The sequence below is a fragment of the Cicer arietinum genome, chromosome 2 (assembly GCF_000331145.2).
Source record: "Cicer arietinum cultivar CDC Frontier isolate Library 1 chromosome 2, Cicar.CDCFrontier_v2.0, whole genome shotgun sequence".
In the NCBI taxonomy this organism is placed as follows: Eukaryota; Viridiplantae; Streptophyta; class Magnoliopsida; order Fabales; family Fabaceae; genus Cicer; species Cicer arietinum.
In genome coordinates this window covers 48,074,057-48,098,407 of record NC_021161.2, presented here as the reverse complement: position 1 = coordinate 48,098,407, position 24,351 = coordinate 48,074,057, and the positions used below count along the sequence as shown (strand labels likewise).

Here is a 24,351-nt window from a genome sequence, read left to right as displayed (position 1 = left end):
TCAAATAACACATTTTATTTATTAATAATTATAATGATAATGAATATAATTATTATTTTATGAAAACAAATTGAACTTTAGAGTTTAGACCATGTTTGTAATTTTTTATTCTAACATGTGTGTGAATTTATAGTTATTAATATTATCAATTGTTATTACTTTTAGCGTTACTATTTTTACAAATTTATTTACATTTAAGTTTTATTATTGTACTTACGTGATACTTTATTTGTTTGTAACTGTCGTGATATTTTATTTGTATTTATTATACAATAAAAATGATGATTATATTTGTATTAAAAAAGTAACCTAACAACTTTAAGTTTTATCAAAAAAATAAGTAAAATAATAACATTAAAAGTAATCAATTTTTCATATTATGTATAAAATTAGTGCTATATATGTATTTATTTGTTGAAATAGAATATTAATTAGTTTATTTGGAGTGATTTAATAAAACTTAAATTATTGATAAAATATTCAATAATTGTCAAATTTTCAATGTTCATTGTTGAAGAATATAATATCATTGATCAACTTTTTCATTAATAAAATAGCTAAAAAAAATTAAGTTCACATTATTTTTAACTTTAATATTTTATGATTGATTGATGGTGCGAAGACTCGAAGTAGATATATATAAACAATTTTACTTATAATTTGAAGACTCGAAGTAGATATATATAAACAATTTTACTTATAATTTGAAGACTCGAAGTAGAATCATAGTAAATATAAAATATGTGATAGAAGTATGAAGGAGAAAGAGGATTGCAAACGTCAGCTTGACTTTTTTTCTTCCGTATTAATAAAGTATGTACCTTGAAATGTGCATAGGTTCTCAATTGTTTTTCTTTTGTGACAATAAAATGACTCAAAATAGAACACAGCATGTATGCCTAATATGTATGGACAATTATAGTTAGAAAGGTTCCTTAGTTATAGAGAGGTTTGGTCATAGTGATGGAGAAACAAATTTTCCATGCAATGAGTAAAGTAAGTATGACTTCATCAAAATGAGTCTATGCAACTGGTCACTAAACATTTGAGATGAGATAATACTAATATAGGGAACTTATGTCACCAACTAATTTTAAGGATACGTATAGTTAGAATTAGAGGAGTAGTCTTATTGAAAGTAAAAGAGAAAATGAAGGAGTTGTGAAAGTTGATGAGAGTGGGAGGATAATAGAATTATTTTTAGCGGTAACTATTGTTTGTGGATTTTCCATAGAGATGTGATGTGATATGTGAAATGCAAAAGCTAAATATAGTTATGGGAAATGCGAAATGAATTGCAGAGGCTTGTAAATGGTGCATGGAAAATGTGAAATGAATTATAAAGGCTTGTAAAGAATGCCATATAAGAATATGAATATAAATGTAGTGATGTGGCACATAAGTGTCTGATGTGTTAATGAATAAAAATTTATATTTGTTTTAATATATATAAATAGATGCTAGAAAATGAAGAAAAAAATAGTATTCATTTCTATTTTTTTTAAAATTAAATTTGACTCTCAAAAGTGAAAATATAGAGGGTATTTAAATAATCATCAGATTTCACTTGAGGTTAAATACAAAAAGTGGCATTGTAAATGTTTAGGTTAGATTAGACTTTAAAAATTGAGTCATTTTTGCTTGGTCTATTTACTCCAATGAATTAAGAATATGTAAAATTTTCTATCCTTAAACACAAATTTAGCAACAAAGCTATAATTAAAACTAGAAACAACAAAATGCAAATAGAATTTTTTTTTCCAAAACTCATATATAATGTGATTACCATTACAAAAGTTCAAATCTATTACATTCTCTCATTAAACAAACCAATTACTTCAATACAAACATAATCAAACACACAAAAAATAAAAGCTTTAAGTAATGCATATCAATATATCTTCCTCTATCCTTATGATACAATTTTTAATTAAACTTTACTTATTTATGGGTCAGATTCATTTATATAGAAATAGAGGACTAAAACCAAAAATATAAAATTCAACTCCCCACTAATTTATTTATTGTACCAAAATGATACAAAAACATATATAATTTGTCATCTTTATCAGTTGCCACTGGACTCTTATTTAAAATAGCTTGAAGAAGATCATAGTATAGAGAAAATTGTGCAACAACATAGAAAGTCACAGGTAAAAAACTAACTCCATAAATTAGAAATATCACTGATTTATATTTATGATTAAGCAGAAAAAATTGTCCAGTGCAGAACGAAACAAACATCACAACAATCGACACAAAAAGAGAGCTTAACCCGAGAAGAAGTTTCAACGGAAAATCTCTTCGAAAATCATTGACTTGTGTTCGAGAAGTTAGAATTGAAAGGAACATGATTAGTCAGGAGACAAAGATGTTAACAATAAAAAGAGGAAGAAGAAAGACAACCACTTTAGAGTTTCATAACATATAATGAACAAAACTTAAGTTAATAGGGTTACAATGAGTATATATGCAAGAGAATATAAACATCTAAAATGCCCTTACTACTAATATATAATAACATTATCTAACATCTCCTCCCAAACTCACGATGCATTAACATGGAGCATCGAGAGTTTGTCAACTAAAAAACGAAAACGTTTAATGGAATACATCTTTGTGAACAAATCAACAATCTGTAAAAAAGAATAGACAAACGGTAGAGTAATGGTTCCATGTTGAGCATGATGACGAGTAAGATGACAATCAATCTCAATGTGTTTGGTGCATTCATGAAAGATCGAGTTATGAGCAATTTGAATAGCACTCTTGTTGTCGCAGTGCATCGAGTTGGCTCAGAAAGAAAATACCCATATCAGATAAAAACCGACGCAACCAAATTATTTTAGCGAAAGTGGATGCCATAGCACAATACCCAGCCTTTGTAGAATGTAGAAGAGCGAGAGACAATGTCTTGTTTCTTACTCGTCCAAGAAATAAGTGAGTCTCCAAGAAAGATACAAAACCCTATGGTAGATTTACGATATATGGTGTCACCAGCACAATCAACATCAGAATAAGCATGTAACTCCAATGATGTTTTTCCTTTAGTACCTTTTAAAATTCAAAAGTATGCATTAAATTAATTTTATTTTTACTTAATGAATGAAGGGTATAAAAGACTAAACATACCTAAATTTATTACTTCTAAGTACGTGTATCCAATGTTAAAAAAACCAAAATTGAAGGATGAAATGGAGTAGTCAAGTTCCATCAAGTTTAAGTGGGTGTTTTAATTTGGTGCTATTTTATCTAATTGTGATTTTATTTTGTATTTCGTCTTTCAAAACTCAAAGGTAGAGTTTATTTGAAGTCAAACCAACAGGATAATTCATGCTCTTGGAGAAGTAACCACATCTTTTAACTAGTCATCACATCTGTGACACCCTAAATCCAAAAAAAAAAAAAAAATTTAAAATTTCTTTATTTTCAAAACAATGAAATTCTTTTTAAATAAATAAGTAAATATAAACTTTCAAACAATTTTTTTTAAGGTAAATAGTATCACGTAATCGTGAACATATCACAACAATTCAAAATTTCCATCAAACTTAATGACATCGAAATGATAATATCAGACAACAAAATCCTTTTTGAAGTACACATACATAAGTTTAATGATAAATGTAAATATGGTCCCAACCCGATGTCACTATCAGAGCGGGAATCCCCAAAATAAAATACGTTCAAAATAAAGTTAACAAAGATAGATAGTAAAAGTCTTCAAGATAAGATGGCTTCCTACACTTCAAGAGTATTAGTCTTCACCTGCAGCTTGCAGCTCGTCTGCGTCCATCGCAAACGCCAAACACAAACAACGAAGGGTGAGTTTCAAAATTATGTCACAATATAAAATACACGATGAGAACACGCAAACAATCAAATTATCACAACCTCATAAGCATTCAATTGTATAATATCGACGGTTCATCAAATTCAATCACAATAAGACAGTCACAAGGATGAAATACTATGCATGTCCTATACTCTATACTTCATCATTTGGTACCATTGTACTCTGAAGTACTTGGTTAGGAGGACTGATATTATGTCACTACAAGAGTGAACACACAATTCATGAATGGTCAAGTCCTCATAGATCCCCTCAACTTAACTCGAGACACATATACGCGACGGTCGAGGTACTCTTGTGTTGCACGGTAGCTCCCGGCCTTAGGGAATAACCCACTAATCCACTTAGGAATTTCCCACTAGATGTACCCCCAAGGTCTATCAGTCTTACCTTACAGTTTGATTATAGCCCTCCACGAACAGACTCATTCAGTTGTACTTCCCTGAATCACTAAGTTTGTCAAACCCTCCCTATATCATGACAAAATAATCCTAACTCCAAAATCTACTACACATATCTCAGACTTACTCGATCATCACAACTCAATAAGTTTCAGTTTGGCTTCACAATATTCATCATTATATATAGTTATATAAGTCAATCACATAAAATCCCAATATTTGATTTACACTACTCACAATACACAGTCCAGTCTCATCAATCGCATAATAAGGAAACAATTAGGTGTACGTTCAAGTAATATCAGAATTTCAATCAAGTAGACAAGAACACTCAAATACATATCATTCATACAATAACAATTAGTATAGGTTTTATAAAACCAAATAACACGCAATCTTAATATAAATTAATTCACATTAATTCTATAGGTTTCTAAATTATATTTTAATCCTCACTATTACCGTTCATATATTATTAATTAATTATTATTACTCAGTATGACTCAACCGTACATAGTAAGCCCCGATTTCAGTATTCCCGTTCATCTCACGTTATTTTATACTCATAAAATTGAACATCATCTCACCTCTTACCTCGATTGAAGATTTCCCTGAATTAATCTGATATGTTAGTTTGTCGCGTCTCCGTCGGTTGTCGTCTCTAATAATCTACAAGAGAATTTTAGTCACGCAACCACTAAATACAAATAAATTACTTACTAAAAACAAATAAATAAATTATCTACTATTTGTAATATAACCTAAAAATATATTTAATATCATTAAACACACATATTACATTAATCATATTTTTTTAAACTAAATATGATAGAAAGAACTTAATATTATATATATATATATATATATATATATATATATATTTTTGATTTATAAATAGATTTATATATATATATATATATATATATATAACAAATAATAATTAATTATTATTTATTATTTACTATACTTAATTTTATAACATAAACAAAATATATTAAACCTTTTAGTTCAAAAACCAATTAGACTCTGCCTTATTTGGTTTTCACGGCAATTTGCATGAATTTTATGTTGCCTTGTTAGAAACTAATTGCTTACTTCACTGAGCTATCCTTGGACAATTCCCTTTAGAAACCAATTGCAGGTTTCCTAGAAATAGTTATGACAACAACCCTTATATAGCATAGTCCTTTTGTTGACGGAAATGAAAACAAAGCTTAGCAATTGTATGCTTGATATCCGAGAATATATCGAACGCCACAAAAGTGAAATAACTCTATGATGCCACACAACACTCCGTTATGCGGGCACCATGTCAAATTAAGCATCTTCTAAAATACAGTTTTAAAAATAATTTACATTGAATGCTGAATTAAGTTTATTTACCATTTGCTGTCCAAGAAAGTATGTGTACACTCTTAAACATAACTTTAGAAATCTCATAGCAATAGGCAGAAAGCGCTAATCTCTCTCTCTTTTTTTTTTTTTTTCTTTTTTCTTTCTTCTTTCTTCTTTCGGTCTTTCTTTCAAGCTATCACTTACATACGTATATATATCTCGGTAATTTTACGTTTATTATTATTAAGCCTGATTGGGAAACACGGACTTGTCATCATATAGCTGATCCGCCAATATTCCATTTTCATTTTTATTATTATTATTATTATTATTATTATTATTATTATTATTATTATTATTATTATTATTATTATTATTATTATTATTATTATTATTATTATTATTATTATTATTTGTTCACCCTTTTAGCGCTAATGTTAATAGACTAGTGTATTAATACACAAGTTTATTTCTTATTTATTTATTTTTATTTGTCCAAAATCAATTTAAATAATTATATTTTATATTAATAATTCAAATAAATTATTAGGATAAAAAAAAAGTAGGAAATTATCACACTACAACAAATACACATATAATATAATTTATTATAATATTACTTTTATATTAATTAAAAATTCGGGGTATTACAACGTCTTTATTGAAATTTCTTTTTATATTAAAGATATTATTATATATTAATGAAATATAAAGAAAAGAAAAAAAAATAATATTCATTTCTATTTTTTTAATTAAATTTGACCGTAAAAAATGAAAATATAGTGGGTACTTATATAAACATCATACTAATATATTTTTTTAGCACCAACATGTAGGTGTTTATTTAGTTATTTAACATGGAGTTAAAGAAAGGAGGTGGCATTGTAAATGTTTTAGGTTAAGTTAGACTTTAAAAATTGAGTATTTTTGCTTGGTCTATTTACTCCAATGGATTAAGAATATGTGAAATTTATCTCCTTAAAAACAAATTTAGCAACATAGCTATAATTAAAACTAAAAACAAAAAAAAACCAAGTAGAAATTTTTTCCAACACTCATATATAAAGTGATTACCATAAAAAAGCTCAAACCTATTACATTCTCTAATTAAACAAATTACCCAATTACTTCAATACAAACATAATCAAAAGCTTTAAGTATTACATATTAATATATCCAAATCCATACTTGAACGAAATCATTTTTAATTAAACTTTACTTATTTATGGGTTGACCCATTCATACATAAATGGAAGACTAAAACCAAAAGAATAAAATCCAACTCCACACTGGTTTATTCATTGTTCCAAAAATGATTAAAAAAAAAAACATTTATAATTTGTCACCTTGAGCAGTTGTCTTTGGAATCTTGGTGAGAATAGCTGTAAGAAGATCATAGTATAGAGGAAATTGTGCAACAGCATAGAAAGTCACAGGTACGCAAGTAACTCCATAAAGGGAAAATATCACCGATTTATATTTATGATTAACCAGAAAAAAATGTCCAGTGCAGAACGAAACAAACATCGAAGCAATTGCCACGAAAAGAGAGGTTAACCCGAAAAGAAGTTTCAGCGGCAAATCTCTTCGAAAATCATTGAACTGTTTTCGAGAAGTTAGAATAGTAAGGAACATGATTAGTCCAGTGACAGAGAAACAAAGACCGACAAGCGAAGAAATGGTGAATATATCGAATTCGGGTTTGCCTTCTAGTGTTGGTGTGCCTTCATCTGTTGTTCCGCCAGGGACAGAACTCGCTGTGGCGAAGGAAACACCAGCAACGAGTGCTGCCACGACGGAGCAAGATTCAGATGTGTCTTTTAGCCAGCTGCTGCTTTCACTTATAAGGTTTGTGTGTTTGCTTCTGAAGATTTCGCCTGGTGTTTGGCTTGTGCTCTGGTTGTCTGATGTGATCTTGTTTTTTATGAAATAGAAGTGTTGTGGCACAAGGGTTTTGATATACTGATCAAGGAAGAAAAAAAAAAAGAGCAAATGGATCAATATATATAAAAAATTTCACTTGGAAAAGAAAAATAAATTTACAATAGCTTTTTCTTCGAGGAAATTTCTCAAAACAAGTTCGGTATGATTTTACAAAAATATGTAAAAGAATAAAAAATTAGACATATGATTTTAATACATAGAAATAGTTATAATTAAAGTTAAATATTTTTAATGATATTATTAACATGCATGATTGATTGACCCCGTAAAATGTAAAAGAATAAAAGATTAGACATATGATTGTAATTGTATGTACCTGAAACCATTTAATATCCCACATCATTTGCAAGGCAGAACCAGCAATCTGCAAAGGTTTATCAGCATCTAATACATCAGCAGCCAAATGCAATATAGTATTCTCATCTTTATCAACTGCTAGTACCATATTATTCCAAACTTCTGGCTCTGCATGCTTTTTCAAAATCTCAACAACAACTGGTTGCCTATACTTCACTGCAACATGCAATGCATTTTCTTTCTTTTTGTTTGTGCTATGTATAGCACTTGGTATTTTTTTTAAAATTTCAGTCACCATTTCAACTATTCCATTTCTAGCTGCTACCAAAAAGGCTGTATCTTTTATATCAATTTCATCCACCATTTCATCTTTTCCATTTTTAGATCGAAGATACATGTTGTACATGTCAGGATCAATTTCTGTGTCAGTTGGTATCTCACCATTTCCGGTGAATGATTCATAAGGTGTTTTCATTAATTCCTTCAATAATTGACTACTCAATTCATGTTTCGTCTTTGCAATCTTCACATGGTTTACCCCTTAAAAAAGGAACATTAATTGAATCATGACCAATTAATAATTATTTAATAATCTTGTTAAATTAGTATCCAATTAAAAAACATTCAATGACTCACTATCAGAAATAGTGTGTTTTTAACTCATTAAATTAAATCCTTGTAGATATTTATAAAAATTAATTTCACAAAAGTGACGTCATAATATGATTTGACTTGAGGCATGTGATAAAAAAATTTACAATGCCAATAAAAAATAATGTGATAGAAATAACAAGGCTTAATTGCAGTTTTGGTTCCTCTATTTTAGCCGATTTGTAAAAGTAGTCCCTCATTTTGTTTCTCCCCAGTTTTGGTCCCTCAAACCGAATTTTGGTCCAAAACTTGATGAAATTTCATTTTTTTTGCATTTATTTAAGTCACATCATGCCTCAAAATCTCATTTGCAACAATTGTACCTGTAATATATGATTATAAATGGTGTAGTACGACTTTAAAAAATGAAATTTCATTAAGTTTTTGACTAAAATTCTGTTTAGGGACCAGAACTGGAGAGAAACAAAATGGAAGGACTACTTTCGCGATTCAGCTAAAATAGGGGGACCAAAACTGCAATTAAGCCAAATAACAATTATACAAAAGTAGCCACCATATATATAGAAAACATATATGTACATACCTACTGTTGAAAGGCCAAGAATAAAAGCAGACATCACAAATTGTCGAAAGGTTTCATAATTTGATGGAAAAGATCCAACTTGATATTTCTCTGATTTAAATGGTTGATGATTGTCATTTGATGGATTTTCAGGGTCGAACTGTTTCTTCTTTTTTGAAAGGCCAAGAATATGAACATACGCTGACTTAACAAATTGTTGAATGGTTGCATAATTTAGTGGCAAAAATCCAATTTGATGTTTCTCTAATTTAGATAAACTTTCTGGGTTGAAGAATTGTTCCATTTTTTCTTTATCTTTTCCTGACAGAAGATTTAACAAATATATTTTTGAAATTATTTCCTTAAAAATATTTTAACCATTAATAAGTTATGCAATCCCATATTTATTGAAAAATTAAGTTAGTAAATTAAAACTATAATACATACAGATTCACTTCTTTTAATCCTCAATCACAATCAAGTATACTAATGCAGAGTCATTAGATTTAAAGATAAAGAATTTAATTAAATCTAATGACTATGCAACATGCCTAATTGTATAGAGGATCAAATCTCAAACACCTAATTGAGATTACAAAAAGGCCATAAAATCTTAAGACATAAGCTAAGCTTATTCTTTCTTTTGACATGCTTAAGTTATAGTATTCCTTTTGGGAAACCAATAATAATATATATAATATTGTATCCATGAAGACACCTTAAAGCATATTTGTTAGTAAATATTAAGTATCAAAGAAAAAAAAATTATAAAGAAAAAAATAAAAAAGACTAATGGCATTAGATTCCATATGACATACCACTGACATCTAACCAACTATTAATGAAATCATAGAAAGCAGTATCTGGAAGCTTCATCTCATTAGAAATAGAATTTTGATTATCTTTCATCTCTCTCAAATAAGGCTTCATTGTTCCTTCAGCATCCAGTTCCACATAAATGCCTTAATTAGCAACAAACACAAAGACTCAAAACACATATATTTATCTTAATTTCAATTATAAAATTAAACTTATTTTTTGTATCTATAAAATACATGCATTTTATGTTTATTCCATACATAAATTTTAATCAATTTTAATTTCTATTTTAAGTTTTATAAAAATTGAGTGCTTTTAGTTCCTATAAAAATAAAATATAGATTAAAAACAGATAAATTTTTTGCAACAATTAAATTTAAAAAATGATAAATTTGTGACTAAAAATATATTTAATCTTTAATTATATAATGAGGTTACTTACAATGGTATAGGATTCGCTTATACCATGAAAGGCTGCTTGCACTTTTGAAGGCTGAAGGTTTAGTGGCAAGGACTTTGAGAGGAGTCGATTGTTCTATGTTCAAATGGTTGCTCAGGAAAGGATAGTCAAGTACTATTATCATAGCCAAATCTGTTCCAAAACATATATGTATCCAATTATAGCCCAAATATATGGTGTAGAGTGTCTACGAGAGAAAGTAAATTGTTTTTTTTTTTTTTTTATTGAACAAAAGAATGATATAATTAAAAAAGAATATAAAGAAACCATATTCAAATAAAGTCTAAACAACACTAAAATAAGGACAAAATAAAACAGAGCAACCATAAGTTAATTTTTTCGTATTCATATTTTACATTAAATTTTTTCGGTGATATAGAATTATTTTAGTGAAAGAGTATTAGTATTCATAAACTATATATAAGTTTTTTTAAAAGGGGAAATTTAATTGTTAATAATTAGTTTGTGTAAGAGAGAGTTCAACTTATGATATTCAATTATATATTTGTAGCACAAGTATAGCTTATTATAAATTACCAAAATATTCTCCTTGGATTGCAGCGTGAAGAATACTATCACCATCATCTCGTACAAGATCTTGCTTCACACAATCTAGTGCAACATCTTTCATCAAACTATCAACATCATCTCGTATAAGATGTAGTAATTTGACTTTGATCTCTTTAAAAATATGAGAAAGGTAAACAAATGCATTTATTCTACAATTAACAGCAGCTTGAAAAAGTGGTGTCTCTCCATTATTATTTCTCATACTCAACAAATCTATCCTCTCATTATTTATCCCTATGATCCACTTACATATTCTAGCAAAACCCCTTGATGCTGCAATGTGTAATGGTGTGTCTCCTCTCTCATTTCCCATCTTCAACACCGTTAGACTATCATCCTCATCATTGTGTTTCAAAATTGCATTCAAAACCTCTCTAACAACATATTCTTTCTTTAAATCGATTGCTACGTGCAGAGCTGTGCCATTTAACGTATTAAAAACTTTTTTGTGTGACTGCTTCGGAAAAATATAGTACATCACGATCACTTTTTCCCATTGACCTTCCCATGTGTAATGCTCTAAAAAATTATGTACTTGTCCTACCATTATGTTGCCACTATCATCGAACTCCAAACGTGTCATAGTGACAAAAATGGTGTAATAATATTACTAGATAGCTAGATTAATTTTGTTTGTGCTCCTAAATATTCATTAGCATTCATCAATTGGGACTATTTTATAAACATAGAATCTGATGCTTCAACATCCCATGTGAATCTTGTGATCAAACTTTATTTAGATGACAAGGGAAGAATAAAATTGAGAGAGTGAATTGTAATTGATATATGATGACATTCAAGACTATATATTAATTGATTTTTTTAATTGGAGGTGTGTAGTTAAAGAATTATGAGAGGAAACAAATCTTTACTTTGCTTGTTAATTTCAATTTTCTATTATACCGTATAAAATGTTTCTTACTTTCTTCTTCCTTTTATGAACTATTAATATATAGTTGTCTTTACATTTTTCAAACTTTTTCATTGTGATGGCACAAAGAAACGGACAAATTCCGCATTGTTAAATTCTAATATTATATTCTGATTTGAATTTGAAATTTGAAAGTTGTGTGTATGTATTACTTTATATGATATATATTATTTCGTATATAACAAAAATAAAAACAGAAAAAATCCTTTTAAAATTAATATTTTTTCAATAAATATTAAAATCAATTGACTTTATCATCAATTGTATATTATACAAAATCAATTACATCAATTCAATAAATAATTTTATATCTTAAAGCGTCTAAAAATAATTCTTTAATAAAAATTTAGTAATTTTACTAAAATATTATGAGTTTAATTTATATACATCGTCGGCTTTAATAGTTTTACACAGTCAACAAATTATGAATACATTATAAATAGTTATTATAAAAAAACAAACATTACTAATAATCAAACGATTGTAATTAATTGAAAACTTAAAAACTTTTTATATTGACGGTTGATGGTATATATAAATTAAATATAAATATTATTATAAACTTTAAAAGACTTCATATTTAAATATACTTCAAACATGTTTATATGTGTTATGACGGCCCTAAGAGTGCCAAAAAGTATATACATAACCGAAATTATTCTCATATTATTTTTTCTGTTGTACAAAACATCATTTGGTTCTTATAAAAAAAATATCATTTTTTCTAACTTCTCTCATTTTAGAGCACATGTGAGGTTAATAAAAATTACTTAAAACTCATTTTAGTCCCTAAAAACATTGTTAAATTCAAATTCAGTTTCTCAAAAAAATAAATGTGATTTTTAATTTTTGAGAAAATTAAATCGGAATAATTCAGTTTCTACTATCTTTACATTTTGTTTGTTTGATGAAGAAAAAATAAAGGAAAGAAAATAAAGTCAAAAAAAGAGAGAAAAAAAATAGAAATTAAATTTATTTTTATTAGTTAGCTATAAGAGAAAATTAAAAAAAAAATATGATAGAAAAAATATTTGTATTTACAAAATGACAATAATATCTTTAAGAAAAAAAATTAGATATGATAAAAAGCAAAAAATAAAATTTTTATTACAATCAATCAAAAATTATAAATTATAAAAATAAAAATAATAACTTTATAAATAATGAATACAAGAAATCTTTTACCATGTGAAAATATATATATATATATATATATTTTAAACTACATGATCATTTTAACTTGCTAAATAGTATTTAAATTTTAGAATATTTATGTAAATAACACGAAATTCTAGCCCATAATAGAATATTTTTGTAAATAATAAAAACAATTATTTCAATATTTTCATTGTTTATAAAAATATTTCACTTCAAAAATCTTTTATTTTGTTTTATTTTTATGTAGTAAGTAAAATTAATACAAAATTATTAATATAAATTTTAAAAAATAAAAATATTTTTACAAAATAAATGTATTCTAAAATTCCAAAATTAAAATAATTCACATACTAAAATAGTTCACATCAAAACTAATTCAATTAAAATTGAAAATCCAAATTAAAAGATTTAATCCACGTATGCGTTGTCACGTTAACTTAAAATTTTCTAGCTCGTTATTTAACTCACACATCAATAAAAAAAAATGTTCAATATTTAATGGTGAAAAAAATTTCAAAATCTTTAAAATCAGTGAATATATTCTCGGATTTAAAAATTAGGGGATTGAATTCCAAAATAAGTATGTATCTGTGAATGATTAAGACCAGACAAAATACAAATACACCTGCCCCAAATTTTCTCTAATGCACGGATGTTGTTATTAGGGAAGTGCATGTAGTTGCTAAGCTCCTTCCTAGAAATTACATTCATATCATATACGACACCGAAGTATACGTCACAAGAGAAAAGTAGATTTGAGAATTGATATAATGTAGAAAATTAAGAAAGTAGCAACTGGTGTTGTTTTGGTCAAATTTTCAAGAGGAGATATCAGCCACCAAATAGGTCCAAACTTGCACAAATGATAGACAATACAACTGCGGAACTAAAATAATTCATGGTTGTGATATGTATTAAAAGTAATTTAAAAAAGAGTTATAAAGCATCATATTAAAATATTGAAAAAATTATATTAAAATCATGAACCTAAATATTTAATCTCTATAGTCGGCTTTACGGTTTAGCCAATTGTAGAGAGTTAGATTAAAAGATAAAAAATTTAACTCTCTTAATCTAAAGGTCGAGAGGATCTATCACTTTAAGAGTAACTACCTTAAAAGGTCACAATAAAATAGTTTGTAACAAATTTATGAATTTGGACTCACTATTTTGTAATAGATTATAGATCCATTTGATTAAGATCAAATGACTCTTGCACCGTACAACGGTTATAGACGATCACTATACAAATTTTATGTATTTAGATCCTTTTCGTTGCATCCGGTTTGACTAAGAGAGATAATTTTTCTTTCTCTTAATCAAGCAACTCTAAGTGATAGGAGTGGGGAAATTAAAGAGTTTGAGTGATATGGAGGCCGCGAGTTCGATCTCGACCCACAACAAAGTATTACAAATATTAGCAATATTAATTACTAACATTAACATTTGAAAAAAAATAATCAAATGGCTCTAAATATATTGTACCGTTAGTTGGTTATAGTACAAATTTTACACCATGAGTGGATAAAAAAAAAAAATTTCAAATATATTCATTCAAAATTCAAACAAATTTTTTATCGTGTCTATTTTTAGTGTTTGGTTCTCATGTCTTGACCTATAAATACCACACTACCAAACTCAAACATGCACAAAGCAAAAGAGCAAGAGCAAGAGCAAGATAGAAAGAGAGCTAGTTACTTTTAAGTTTAAGAGATGAAGAACTTTTCAGTTATCAGTTTGGAGAGACTCAATGGTAAGGAGAGAAAAGATACCATGGAAAAAATAAAAGATGCTTGTGAGAATTAGAGATTCTTTGAGAGGTACTTTCAAGAACACAAGAAAAAACATTTTACTACAACTTTTAATGTATACAATACATTCCCCTCCAAATATTTGTTCATGTTATACATGATATATAACTTTTCTTATTGTTTTCTTTCAAAACTCTAGCTTTAAGAAACTAACATGGGTACTTTAACCCTCGGTAGAGTATCAATGAAACTAACATAGCTATTCGATTCCAACCTATCGAAAGTAATAATAATTCAAGTCAACTATTTTCATCAAAAAAATAATAATAATTCAAGTCAACTATAACTTTAAGAATGTAGTAGACAACAACTGAAAATCTAGAGTTGCTCAGTTAATTTTCTACTATAAATTTATTTGATTTGAAAATAAATAAGTAATTGAATTCCAATAAAAGTTGAATTTTTATACTCTAATATTCATCTATCTATATTAATATTTTTACAAATAAATAAGAGTATATATGTATAAATATTTTACTTTAAAGTGTAAAAAACATATTATATTTGAAATAACTACTACAATTTTGTAGATATTTTGTATTAAAAAAACTTTTAAATAATTGAATATTATAATTTCTATTTGATATGGTAATTAGTAATGCATAACTCATGTGAATGCACAAACATTTACTTGTAAAAGAAATTAACTAGTTAAAGTTGTACTTGTAAGAACGTATGTGCTAATAGCAACATTAATAGAAAAATAAATCCTGATAGTGGGCTGTTCCGCACCATATTCAATTTCCGATTGGGTTCAGTTTTTCACAAGATTCACAACTCAAAGAGTTTTGTACTGTGTACCTCTCCACCTATACCTTCCACACCCTATTCTCATGAAAAATATCATATTGTCTCTAATATTATCTATAAAAATCTCCCTAAAAAATTTACTTTATTTTTGTTTCACCCATTTTCTTCGAAAGTTTGAATTGTTCGAGTCACATATTTGCAAACATTTGAATTTTTAAAACCTTCCAAACTCAAAAGTAAGATAAACTTCAAAACTTTGAAATTTTCGAAACATTAATTTTTCAAATATTTGAAAGCTTTCACGAACATGAAACTTTCGAAGTTCATTTTATTTCCCAAAATTTTGAAACTTTCGAAATGCAGAAACCTTCGAAACTTTCTAACAATCTGAAAGCTTCGAAATGTAAAATTCAGAAACATGGAGTTTTTCAATTTTGAAACTTTGAAATTCATGAAAAATTCCGAAATTGTTTCAAAAGTTTGCTCTTCAATGAAACTTCTGAAACATGCTTCAAAAGTTTGGAAACAATACAAAACTTTCGAAATGCATTTTTTATTTTTTTATTTTTTTTTCATTTTTTTATTATTGGTATTTCAAATTCGATCCCACATCCCAACATATTAAATATTTCTGCCAATATCATTTTAGTTGTTTCTGATGTCAACTGCGTAAAATGTACTAAGAGGACTCTTTTTGGTTTCTAACTTGGTTTCTTTAGCATAAGACTTTCGTAAAATTATTTTTTTACAAATTGAAACTAACATTGGAAATGCATGTATAGACCGCATAAAATCAGGGTCGACAAAATAGATAGATCAGATAAACTTTTGTTTGTCCTCTTTTTATACAAAAAAAATATATATTTCATTTTTGTTTGTATTTTTAATGGATGAACAAAAAAAATTCATTATTTCATTTCCAATTCACTAAAAACTCAAAAATAAAATTCTAAAATCCAATCCAATCTATTCATTAACAATTCTTAGCCGGAAATTTGTTTTACATTATTCCTTCTTTTCTTTAAAATAAATCCAAAGAATTCTACTTAAAAAAATACACCAAAATATTCTCTCTGTTTTTAAAATTAGTACTAGGTTGCATCTTGTAATATGACCATATTTTCTTCTTTTTTAAAACTTTTTTACCAACTTTTATTATTTTGAAACATTTCTTAGTTTTGATTGAATCCAGAAAATATATTTCCTTTGACTTAATTTATAAAAAAATAATAATAATCAAAGAAAATTGATGTGTTCAATCTAAATTTTAAAATAAATACATCAACTTTTTTTAACTTACTTTTACTTATAAATAAGATTGAAGGAAGGAATACTATACAAGAGAAATAATTTCCTTTACCAAATAGAACAAATAAAAGTCATAAAGAAGATTACATATAAAAAAATATAACACTAAAAAAATTCACACTTAGAAAATTATGGTCTAAATAGCATTCGCGGTCACTTAACTTAATTTCAATTAACGTTTTATTCATTTACCTTCTTCTTTTTTCGATTTGGTCCTTTATTTTAATTTTAAGTGACAATTTAATCTTTTTTGTTTTAAAATATCAACAATACTATCCATTTTTTTACAAAAATTCAAAAAAATTATCAAACTTTTCAAATAAAACCTATAAAATTAATTATCATCTTTAATATAATGCAAATTTTATCAAATAAATAACTCAAATATTCAAATAAACTCATATTTTTATCTCCAACAACATCAAACTCATCAAATAAAGAATGAAAAAAAATATGAGCTTATTTAAAGATTTAAGTTATGAATTTGATGAAATTTGCATTATATTAAAGATAATAATAAATTTTATAGGTTTTGTTTAAAAAAATTGGTCAATTTTTTTAATTTTTGTAAAAAAAAAAAGAATAACATTGTTGACATTTTAAAACTTAAAAGATCAAATTGTCACCTCTGCATGTTTGGTGATTACTAAATATTTTACGTGTATATACGTGTATCCAATTAATGTAATAGTTTTTTGTAGGTTTGAATGATGTTAAGTATGCACGTAGTTATATTTTAATTATTTATAACTATTTTCTATTTTTAGTTATTTTTTTATAAATAATTATCTTGAGATAGAATTGATATTGTGTTTGATTTTGTTTATTTTTATATACTTGTTATGACATTGTAATTTTTATATATTTATTATGATTTAGTAATTAATATAAAAGATTGATGTTATATTAATTTATTTTATAATTTTGACTATTTTCTAATATGATGGTATTATTATAATGTGAGTATTTTGATAAATAAGTATAATTGTAGAGATTATTTTGAATGTGAGTTTCAATTATTAGTAATATATTTTTTTATATTGATTATTTTAACTACTCTAATTTATAAAATATTAGTAATGTTTGGAAAACTGTGTTTGGAGTAATATTAAAAAGGAGATTAAACAATTATCAATTTTGTTTTAGCATAATAAAAATAATAGTAGTAAAACAAAAACATAAATAAAGGGATCAATGGGTTTGACCCTTGTGTGAATCCTAATTGTTAATAAAATAAAACAAAACAAAAAAGGGGAAGGGAGTTGGAAGGGCAGCCGTAAAACCAAAGAGAAACACAACAACAACCTATAGTTTAACACCGATGATCCATAATTGTTCCAGAAAAGTTTGTTCGTTCTCGTCCAAATTTCAGTATGTCGTTTTATTCATTTAGGTAGTCAAATAAACATATTTCCTCAGTTTTTTAACCATCCAAATTTCTCTCTAAAATACCCGTTTATGTAAACTCCTTAGTTTGAACAGTTCTTCTTCACCGTATGTCCAATTTGAGTGAAATCAACGCCAAAACGATCGTGTGAAAAACGGCTATTTTATCCACTGATTTGTTTTCCGATTTATGGTAAGTTTCCTTGATCGAATTTCGAAATTAATTTTTAGAGTGTCTTTTCATAATCTATTTTTGACGTTTACAAATAAATTGTCGAGTTAGATCGATTGAAGGACAAAGAGTCAAAAAACAAAGGTTATTTGCTCGTGGAATCATATTCGTATGTGAAAGCGTCGAAATAAGGTAAGGGGTGAGAAAGCGTTTGAATTCATGAGTATAATATAATTTGAGATAAACGGGAAAATCGTATTTCCCAACGATTCATTCGGGGCTCGCTACATACGGCAGTAGCCCTTTGAGTGATAAATTGATTAGTGTAAAAATATGGGAATTGTGAGATTAAAATATGGAATATAAATATTTATAAGGTGTTGATTGATTTAACTTCGTTTAATGTGTGGTATTTGATATTATTGTGATGTTTGATTTATTTTTATTAAATGTGTGATAATTTATATTATTGTGATATTGGATGTTGAATAAATTTTATGTATGTGTTTGATTAGACGTGTTTATGTGATGTGATAATAAAAAGTGAATTCATTTTGATACATTTATGTGATTATGATGATGTATAATTAATAATAACGATGTTATAAATTTGTGACAAGCCTATGTAATGATGTATGACTGATGATAGTGATGCTATAAATTTGTGATGAGATATGATTAATGATAGTGATGTTGTGAATTTGTGATGAGAATATTGAAGTAACCCCATAATTGGTGAAATAATTGTGATTCCAATTTGTGTTTGAGATGACGGTCTTAATGGAGTATCATATGTCAATGAGGGGAGAAATTAAATATTGAGAAATTGTGTAGTGAAGATTATTTTGTCATCATATAAGTAGGGTCTGACAAGCCTAGTGGTTCCGGGGAAGTACAACTAAATGAGCCTGATTGTGGCGGTCTGCTGTCGACCCTTAAGGCAAGATTATTAGACCTTGGAGATATTCGGGTGGGGAATTCCTAGGTGACTTGGAAGAAGCACTCCAAATGTCAGAGCTATCACGCAACACATGTTTACCTCGACTATCATGTATATGCGTCTCAGGTTGAGTTGAGGGGATCTATGAGGACAGAGCCAATTTGAATTGTTCGTCCACCAGGATGGTGACATAGTATCAAGCCTCCTAACCAATTACTTTAGAGTTAGAATGGTACCACGTTGTGAAGTAGAGTCTAAGCTCATGCATAGCATTGCATTTTATTGTGATTGTTTTGTTTTGGTTAATATGTATTGTGTGTGGTCATAATTTATCTTAGACAATTTGATGTTATAGTGAAATTTGTTGATTTTCCTTGAGTGATTTTGACTTTTTAATGTGATATTTTCTTGATTGAATGTTTGTGTAATGATATGGTTCTATTATGATTGTTTGTGTGTTCTTCTTACTTGTATTATACTGTTATCGTGATTTCGAAACTCACCTCCTTCGTTGTTTGTGTTTGACTGGTTTGGCACTGCGTTTGCGAAATAACAGTTATACAGGTTAATGAGTCTTGAAGTTCAAGTTTGGGAGGAACTCCGCTCTGATAGGTGATACCGAAAATAAGGATTTTAATTTGTATTTTACTTATTTAATTTGAAACTAATTTTTGTATGAAAATCTTAGAAGTACTAGTAAGTTTTTAAAATTAAATCAAGTAATTATACTTAAAATCAAGTTTGTCAAGATTGCACTATTTTAATGGAGAAAATAAGTTTAAAGTGTTCTTTTTATTTTTAAGAAACGTGATATCCGAATTAAAAATAAAAGTTTTTATTTTTTTAAAAATAAATTTTTATTTATTTGCTGCAAATTTTATAATAATATGATATAATTTATTATATATATTATTTTGGGGTTTAGAGTGTCACATCACTCGCTCAATGCTATTTTTTTAGATTTGAATTTCAACTTTTACCTTGAGGACAAGGTATTTTTGCAAAATTGTGTCATATTAACATTTTCCTTTTAGAATAGTATAATCTTTAATCTCTTTTAGAACATTTGAATCATTAATATGTGTGTCATATTGACATTTTCCTTTTAGAATAATATAATATTTAATCTCTTTTAGAATATTTGCTCCTTTTTCAATATACCTCTTATTAGATAATATCACCACATAGGATTAGTTGTAACACTCCTATTAGTTAGTTCCTATATTTGTATATCTGATATATTCGTACAATTAGGCTTCTGTTTACAATTTTGTTGCTTATATTATTGTATCATTGAGCTATATAGAGACAGTTCACTTCACATTGAAATACAGGTTTACAAATTCATAATTTAAAGTTCATTTACATTACACTCTCAATTGTTTGTCTTGCAGAAAAATCTTAATAGTTAAATATATACACTATCGATTAAGGTTGGTTTGATGCATAAAATAAAAGATAAGATAAAAATAAATTATCATATTCTGTGTAAATTTATTGTTTGATGAATCAACATGATATGATAATTTAATTCATAACTCTATCATATAATATCTTTCTAGTTGACATTTTATTCTAAATATGAGTTAGATTAGAAATCAGCATGATATGATAATAACAATAATTTACTCAACTACCCTTATAAAATATAATTTATAATAAAAAATTGAAACATAATAAAATATAAATATAAAACAATTTATAAAATATAACTAAAATATAGAAATGTAAATCTAATGAAACATAAATATAAAAATAATTAATAGAATTTTATATTAACTTTAAAAATGAAATATTAAGAATTAATTTAAAAAATATTTATGATTTTATCACAAGGGTAGTTTTTCCTTTTTATATAATTTATTAAATTAGTATTCTAAATTATAAAAATATGCAAATTAATTAATTTTAAAATAAATATGACTTTTTTACAAGAGGTATTTTTGCCATTTACATATAATATATATCATATATTATTTACTTTCTAACAAATAAAATAAAATTATTTGGTAAATCATGATTTTAAAAAAAAAATATATTTATTTAGTATTGTTAATGGATAACTTTAAATGTAAAATTATTTCATTACTTATTTAATTTTTTAATATTTTCTGTTAATTTATAATATTTAAAATATAATAAATTAATTTAAAAAAAAAACTAATATGTAATTGTTCACAGTGGTAATTTTTTTATTTAAATACAATATATATCATATCATATTATGATGAGATATGTATCAAATACATGACAAAATAAAATATCGTTATTCTTATTCTATTGATTTTCATATGTGTATCAAACACATAATAAGATAATGTTTATCATATTACTATCTTATCATATACTTATTTAGATTTATATCCTATCATATTTCTATCATATATCGAGCACATCAAACAAACCCATAATGTTTTTACTAATGCAAATTTTTTCTACGACGAGGTTTGTTTAGATGCAATAAACAGTGTGGAGTAGATTTTGAAAGTAACCTGTTGAGATTTAATTCATAACTGTCATTTTACCAATTTTAGAATGTTTGTTACAAACTGGTTGTTAGTTAGTTACCTTTGTGTGGATAACTTGCTTTGCAAGCAATTATGTAACATATATAAATAACACTTTGTAACGTGAATAATATAATCAATGGGAATAATCTCTATTATCTTCTCCTTCTTCTCTTTCAAGTTTTTCTATAAATAAGTGTGTGTGTCATTTTACTATCATCTTGGAATTGCATGTTTGCTGCACATTAACTGTGTTCATCGCAGTGCTTTTGTTCTAACAATTGGCATCTAGAGCCTGGTTCAATCTAAGGGATACATGAGTGAAAAGTGAGGGGAACAATCAAGGGAAACACTGAGTGATAGATTCTTGATAGGCAAGATGAATAGCAATGGTTTTGGATCAAATATTCTGGTTCTTGATGGCAAGAACTGGGATCGATGGAATGCTTTGATGAAATCTTTATTTGGAGCACTAGAAGTGAGTGAAATTGTGAAGAATGGCTATGAGGATTTGGTGGGGAATCCAACTGATGCACAGAGGACTGCATTGAAGGAAGCCAAGAAGAAAGACTGCATAGTTTTGTTCTACATTCAACAGAATGTTGACAATCAGCACTTTGAGAATATTTCTAAAGCAACAAGATCCCAAGATACATGGGACATCTTAGAAAACTATCACACTGGTCGAGAAAAGGTGAAGCAAGTGAAGCTACAATCCTATATAAGAAAGTATGAGATGATGCAGATGGAAGCAGATCAGAAAGTAAGTGATTACTTCTCAAAATTAACAGCCATTGTCAATCAAATGAGAACTTGTGGGGAGAACATTACATATCAGATGGTAGTAGAAAAAGTGATGAGATCTTTAAGTCCAAAGTTCGATTTCATAGTTGTAGTTATCCAAGAAGCAAAGGATGTGAAAACTATGAAAATCGAAGAGCTGCAAAATTCATTGGAAGCACATGAGCTCCTGGTGCTTGATAGAAGTTCTGAAAGATCAGTTCAACAAGCATTTCAAGTTCAAATTTCCAAAAAGGAGGGAAATCAGAAGGATTTCAAGAAGAAGGGAAAAAGCAAAGCAAATTGGTCCAACAATGGAAAGAATCAGATTGAAGACAAAGCTGAATCTTCAAGGAGATGATGTTTTGGAAGAAGTCAGAACAAGAAGATGGATTTTGACAAAAGTAAAGTGCAATGCTTCAACAGTGAGAAGTATGGGCACTTTGTTGATGAATGTTTGTTCAAGAAAAATCAAAAGACTGATGAAGAAGCAAATCTGGCTCATGGAGATGATTCCAGTACAGTGTTGATGATGGCTACTACCAGTGATGAGAAGATTAAGAATGAAGAGTGGTTTCTTGACTCTGGATGCTCAAACCACATGACATCACATAGAGAATGGTTGACAAGCTTTGATACTAGCAAGAAAACAAGCATCAAACTAGCTGACAATAGAAACCTTGTAGCTGAAGGTAGTGGAAATATAGTGATCAGAAGCAATGATGGCAAAAGAATCATTATTGAAGATGTAATGTATCTTCCTGAGATGAAGTGTAATCTCGTGAGCATTGGTCAACTGGTGGAGAAAGGATTCTCATTGACTATGGATGGTGACTCTTTGAAGTTATTTGATGCAAAGAAGAATTTGGTGCTCAAATCACACATGTCAAAGAATAGAACATACAGATGCAACATCTCAAGTGGAAAAATGATGTGCTTGTCTACAGCAATGAGTGCAGATATTGAAGATTTATGACACAAGAGGTATGGTCACCTAAATTTTCGAAGTCTTAGTGATTTGAATTCTAAAGAATTGGTGTATGGTTTTCCAAAACTGAATTTCAGAAAAGTCATTTTTCCACTTGGTCGCCAGTATACTGGTGAGGTGCAAATAGATCAGCCTCCTAGTGTCTGGAAAAAGTGTTTCAGGCGCGCTTGGGCGCGCGTTCTGTCATTTGGAGTTGTACAATCGCTTCTCAACGCATCTTTTTGATTTCTTGCTCATACCAAACATCAAAACTAAGAGAACTAGAAATTAGAGACTAAAATTGGAACTAAATGGAGTAAAATAAATCTGAAATGTAATAAATAAATATGGTGTAAAGGATATAAAATTGGGTTGCCTCCCAATAAGCGCTCGTTTAGTGTCTTGAGCTTGACGTCTCAACTACTGTCAAGGTGGCATATATGACAGGAAGAACACATCATCCTTCTTTTTCTTTTTGTTTGGTAGAAATTCCATGAACTTAAGAAATAAAAGATGTTGTTTCCATGTCATTTTCAATTGGACATTGATGAACAAGGCATAGATTGAATCTCGAACTTTATCAATCTCTTCTTTTTTCTTTTTCTCGTTCGTCTTTTCCTCTTGCTTATCTTCTTCTACCATAACAATGAAATTATCTTCAATCTTCAACTTCTCCTCCATCTTCTCAAATTTAACCACTTGCTCAAATAACCTCTCACATTGACTTTCAAATCTTTCAATTGAAACCATGTTATTCTTCATGAATTCAACCAAAACATCCGTAATGT

At 27.5% G+C, this 24,351-nt stretch overlaps 2 protein-coding genes across 3 annotated transcripts; one reads left to right on the top strand and one right to left on the bottom strand.

The window, feature by feature from the left end:
- Nucleotides 1-6,777: 6,777 nt before the first annotated feature.
- LOC101511400 (uncharacterized) lies at nt 6,778-11,632 on the bottom strand. 2 transcript variants are annotated; one of them, XM_004491037.4, is made up of 6 exons: nt 10,821-11,631; nt 10,266-10,415; nt 9,823-9,966; nt 9,026-9,325; nt 7,850-8,370; nt 6,778-7,551 (listed from the first exon to the last, which is right to left on the bottom strand). In XM_004491037.4, the coding sequence occupies exons 1-6, from the start codon at nt 11,434-11,436 to the stop codon at nt 6,922-6,924; spliced, it is 2,361 nt and encodes a 786-aa protein (XP_004491094.1). In that variant the 5' UTR covers nt 11,437-11,631; the 3' UTR covers nt 6,778-6,921. The 2 variants fall into 2 exon arrangements, with proteins under 2 accessions (XP_004491094.1, XP_073221082.1); XM_073364981.1 differs by lacking the exon at nt 9,026-9,325 and having other exon boundaries at nt 10,821-11,632.
- Nucleotides 11,633-22,195: 10,563 nt separating this feature from the next.
- On the top strand, nt 22,196-22,957 carry LOC140919466 (uncharacterized). The gene has a single exon (XM_073365486.1). It carries the CDS (start codon nt 22,196-22,198, stop codon nt 22,955-22,957), a length of 762 nt encoding a protein of 253 aa, XP_073221587.1.
- The last annotated feature ends 1,394 nt before the right edge of the window (nt 22,958-24,351 follow it).

Coding starts and splice junctions, on each gene's coding strand:
- LOC101511400 (XM_004491037.4), bottom strand. CDS start 11,436: ATGACACGTTTGGAGTTCGATGATAGTGGCAACATAATGGTAGGACAA. Junction 8,371..9,025: donor TCTTGGCCTTTCAACAGTAG/GTATGTACATAT, acceptor TCCTTTTTTAAG/GGGTAAACCATGTGAAGATT. Junction 7,552..7,849: donor GGGATATTAAATGGTTTCAG/GTACATACAATT, acceptor TTCCTTGATCAG/TATATCAAAACCCTTGTGCC.
- LOC140919466 (XM_073365486.1), top strand. CDS start 22,196: ATGAATAGCAATGGTTTTGGATCAAATATTCTGGTTCTTGATGGCAAG.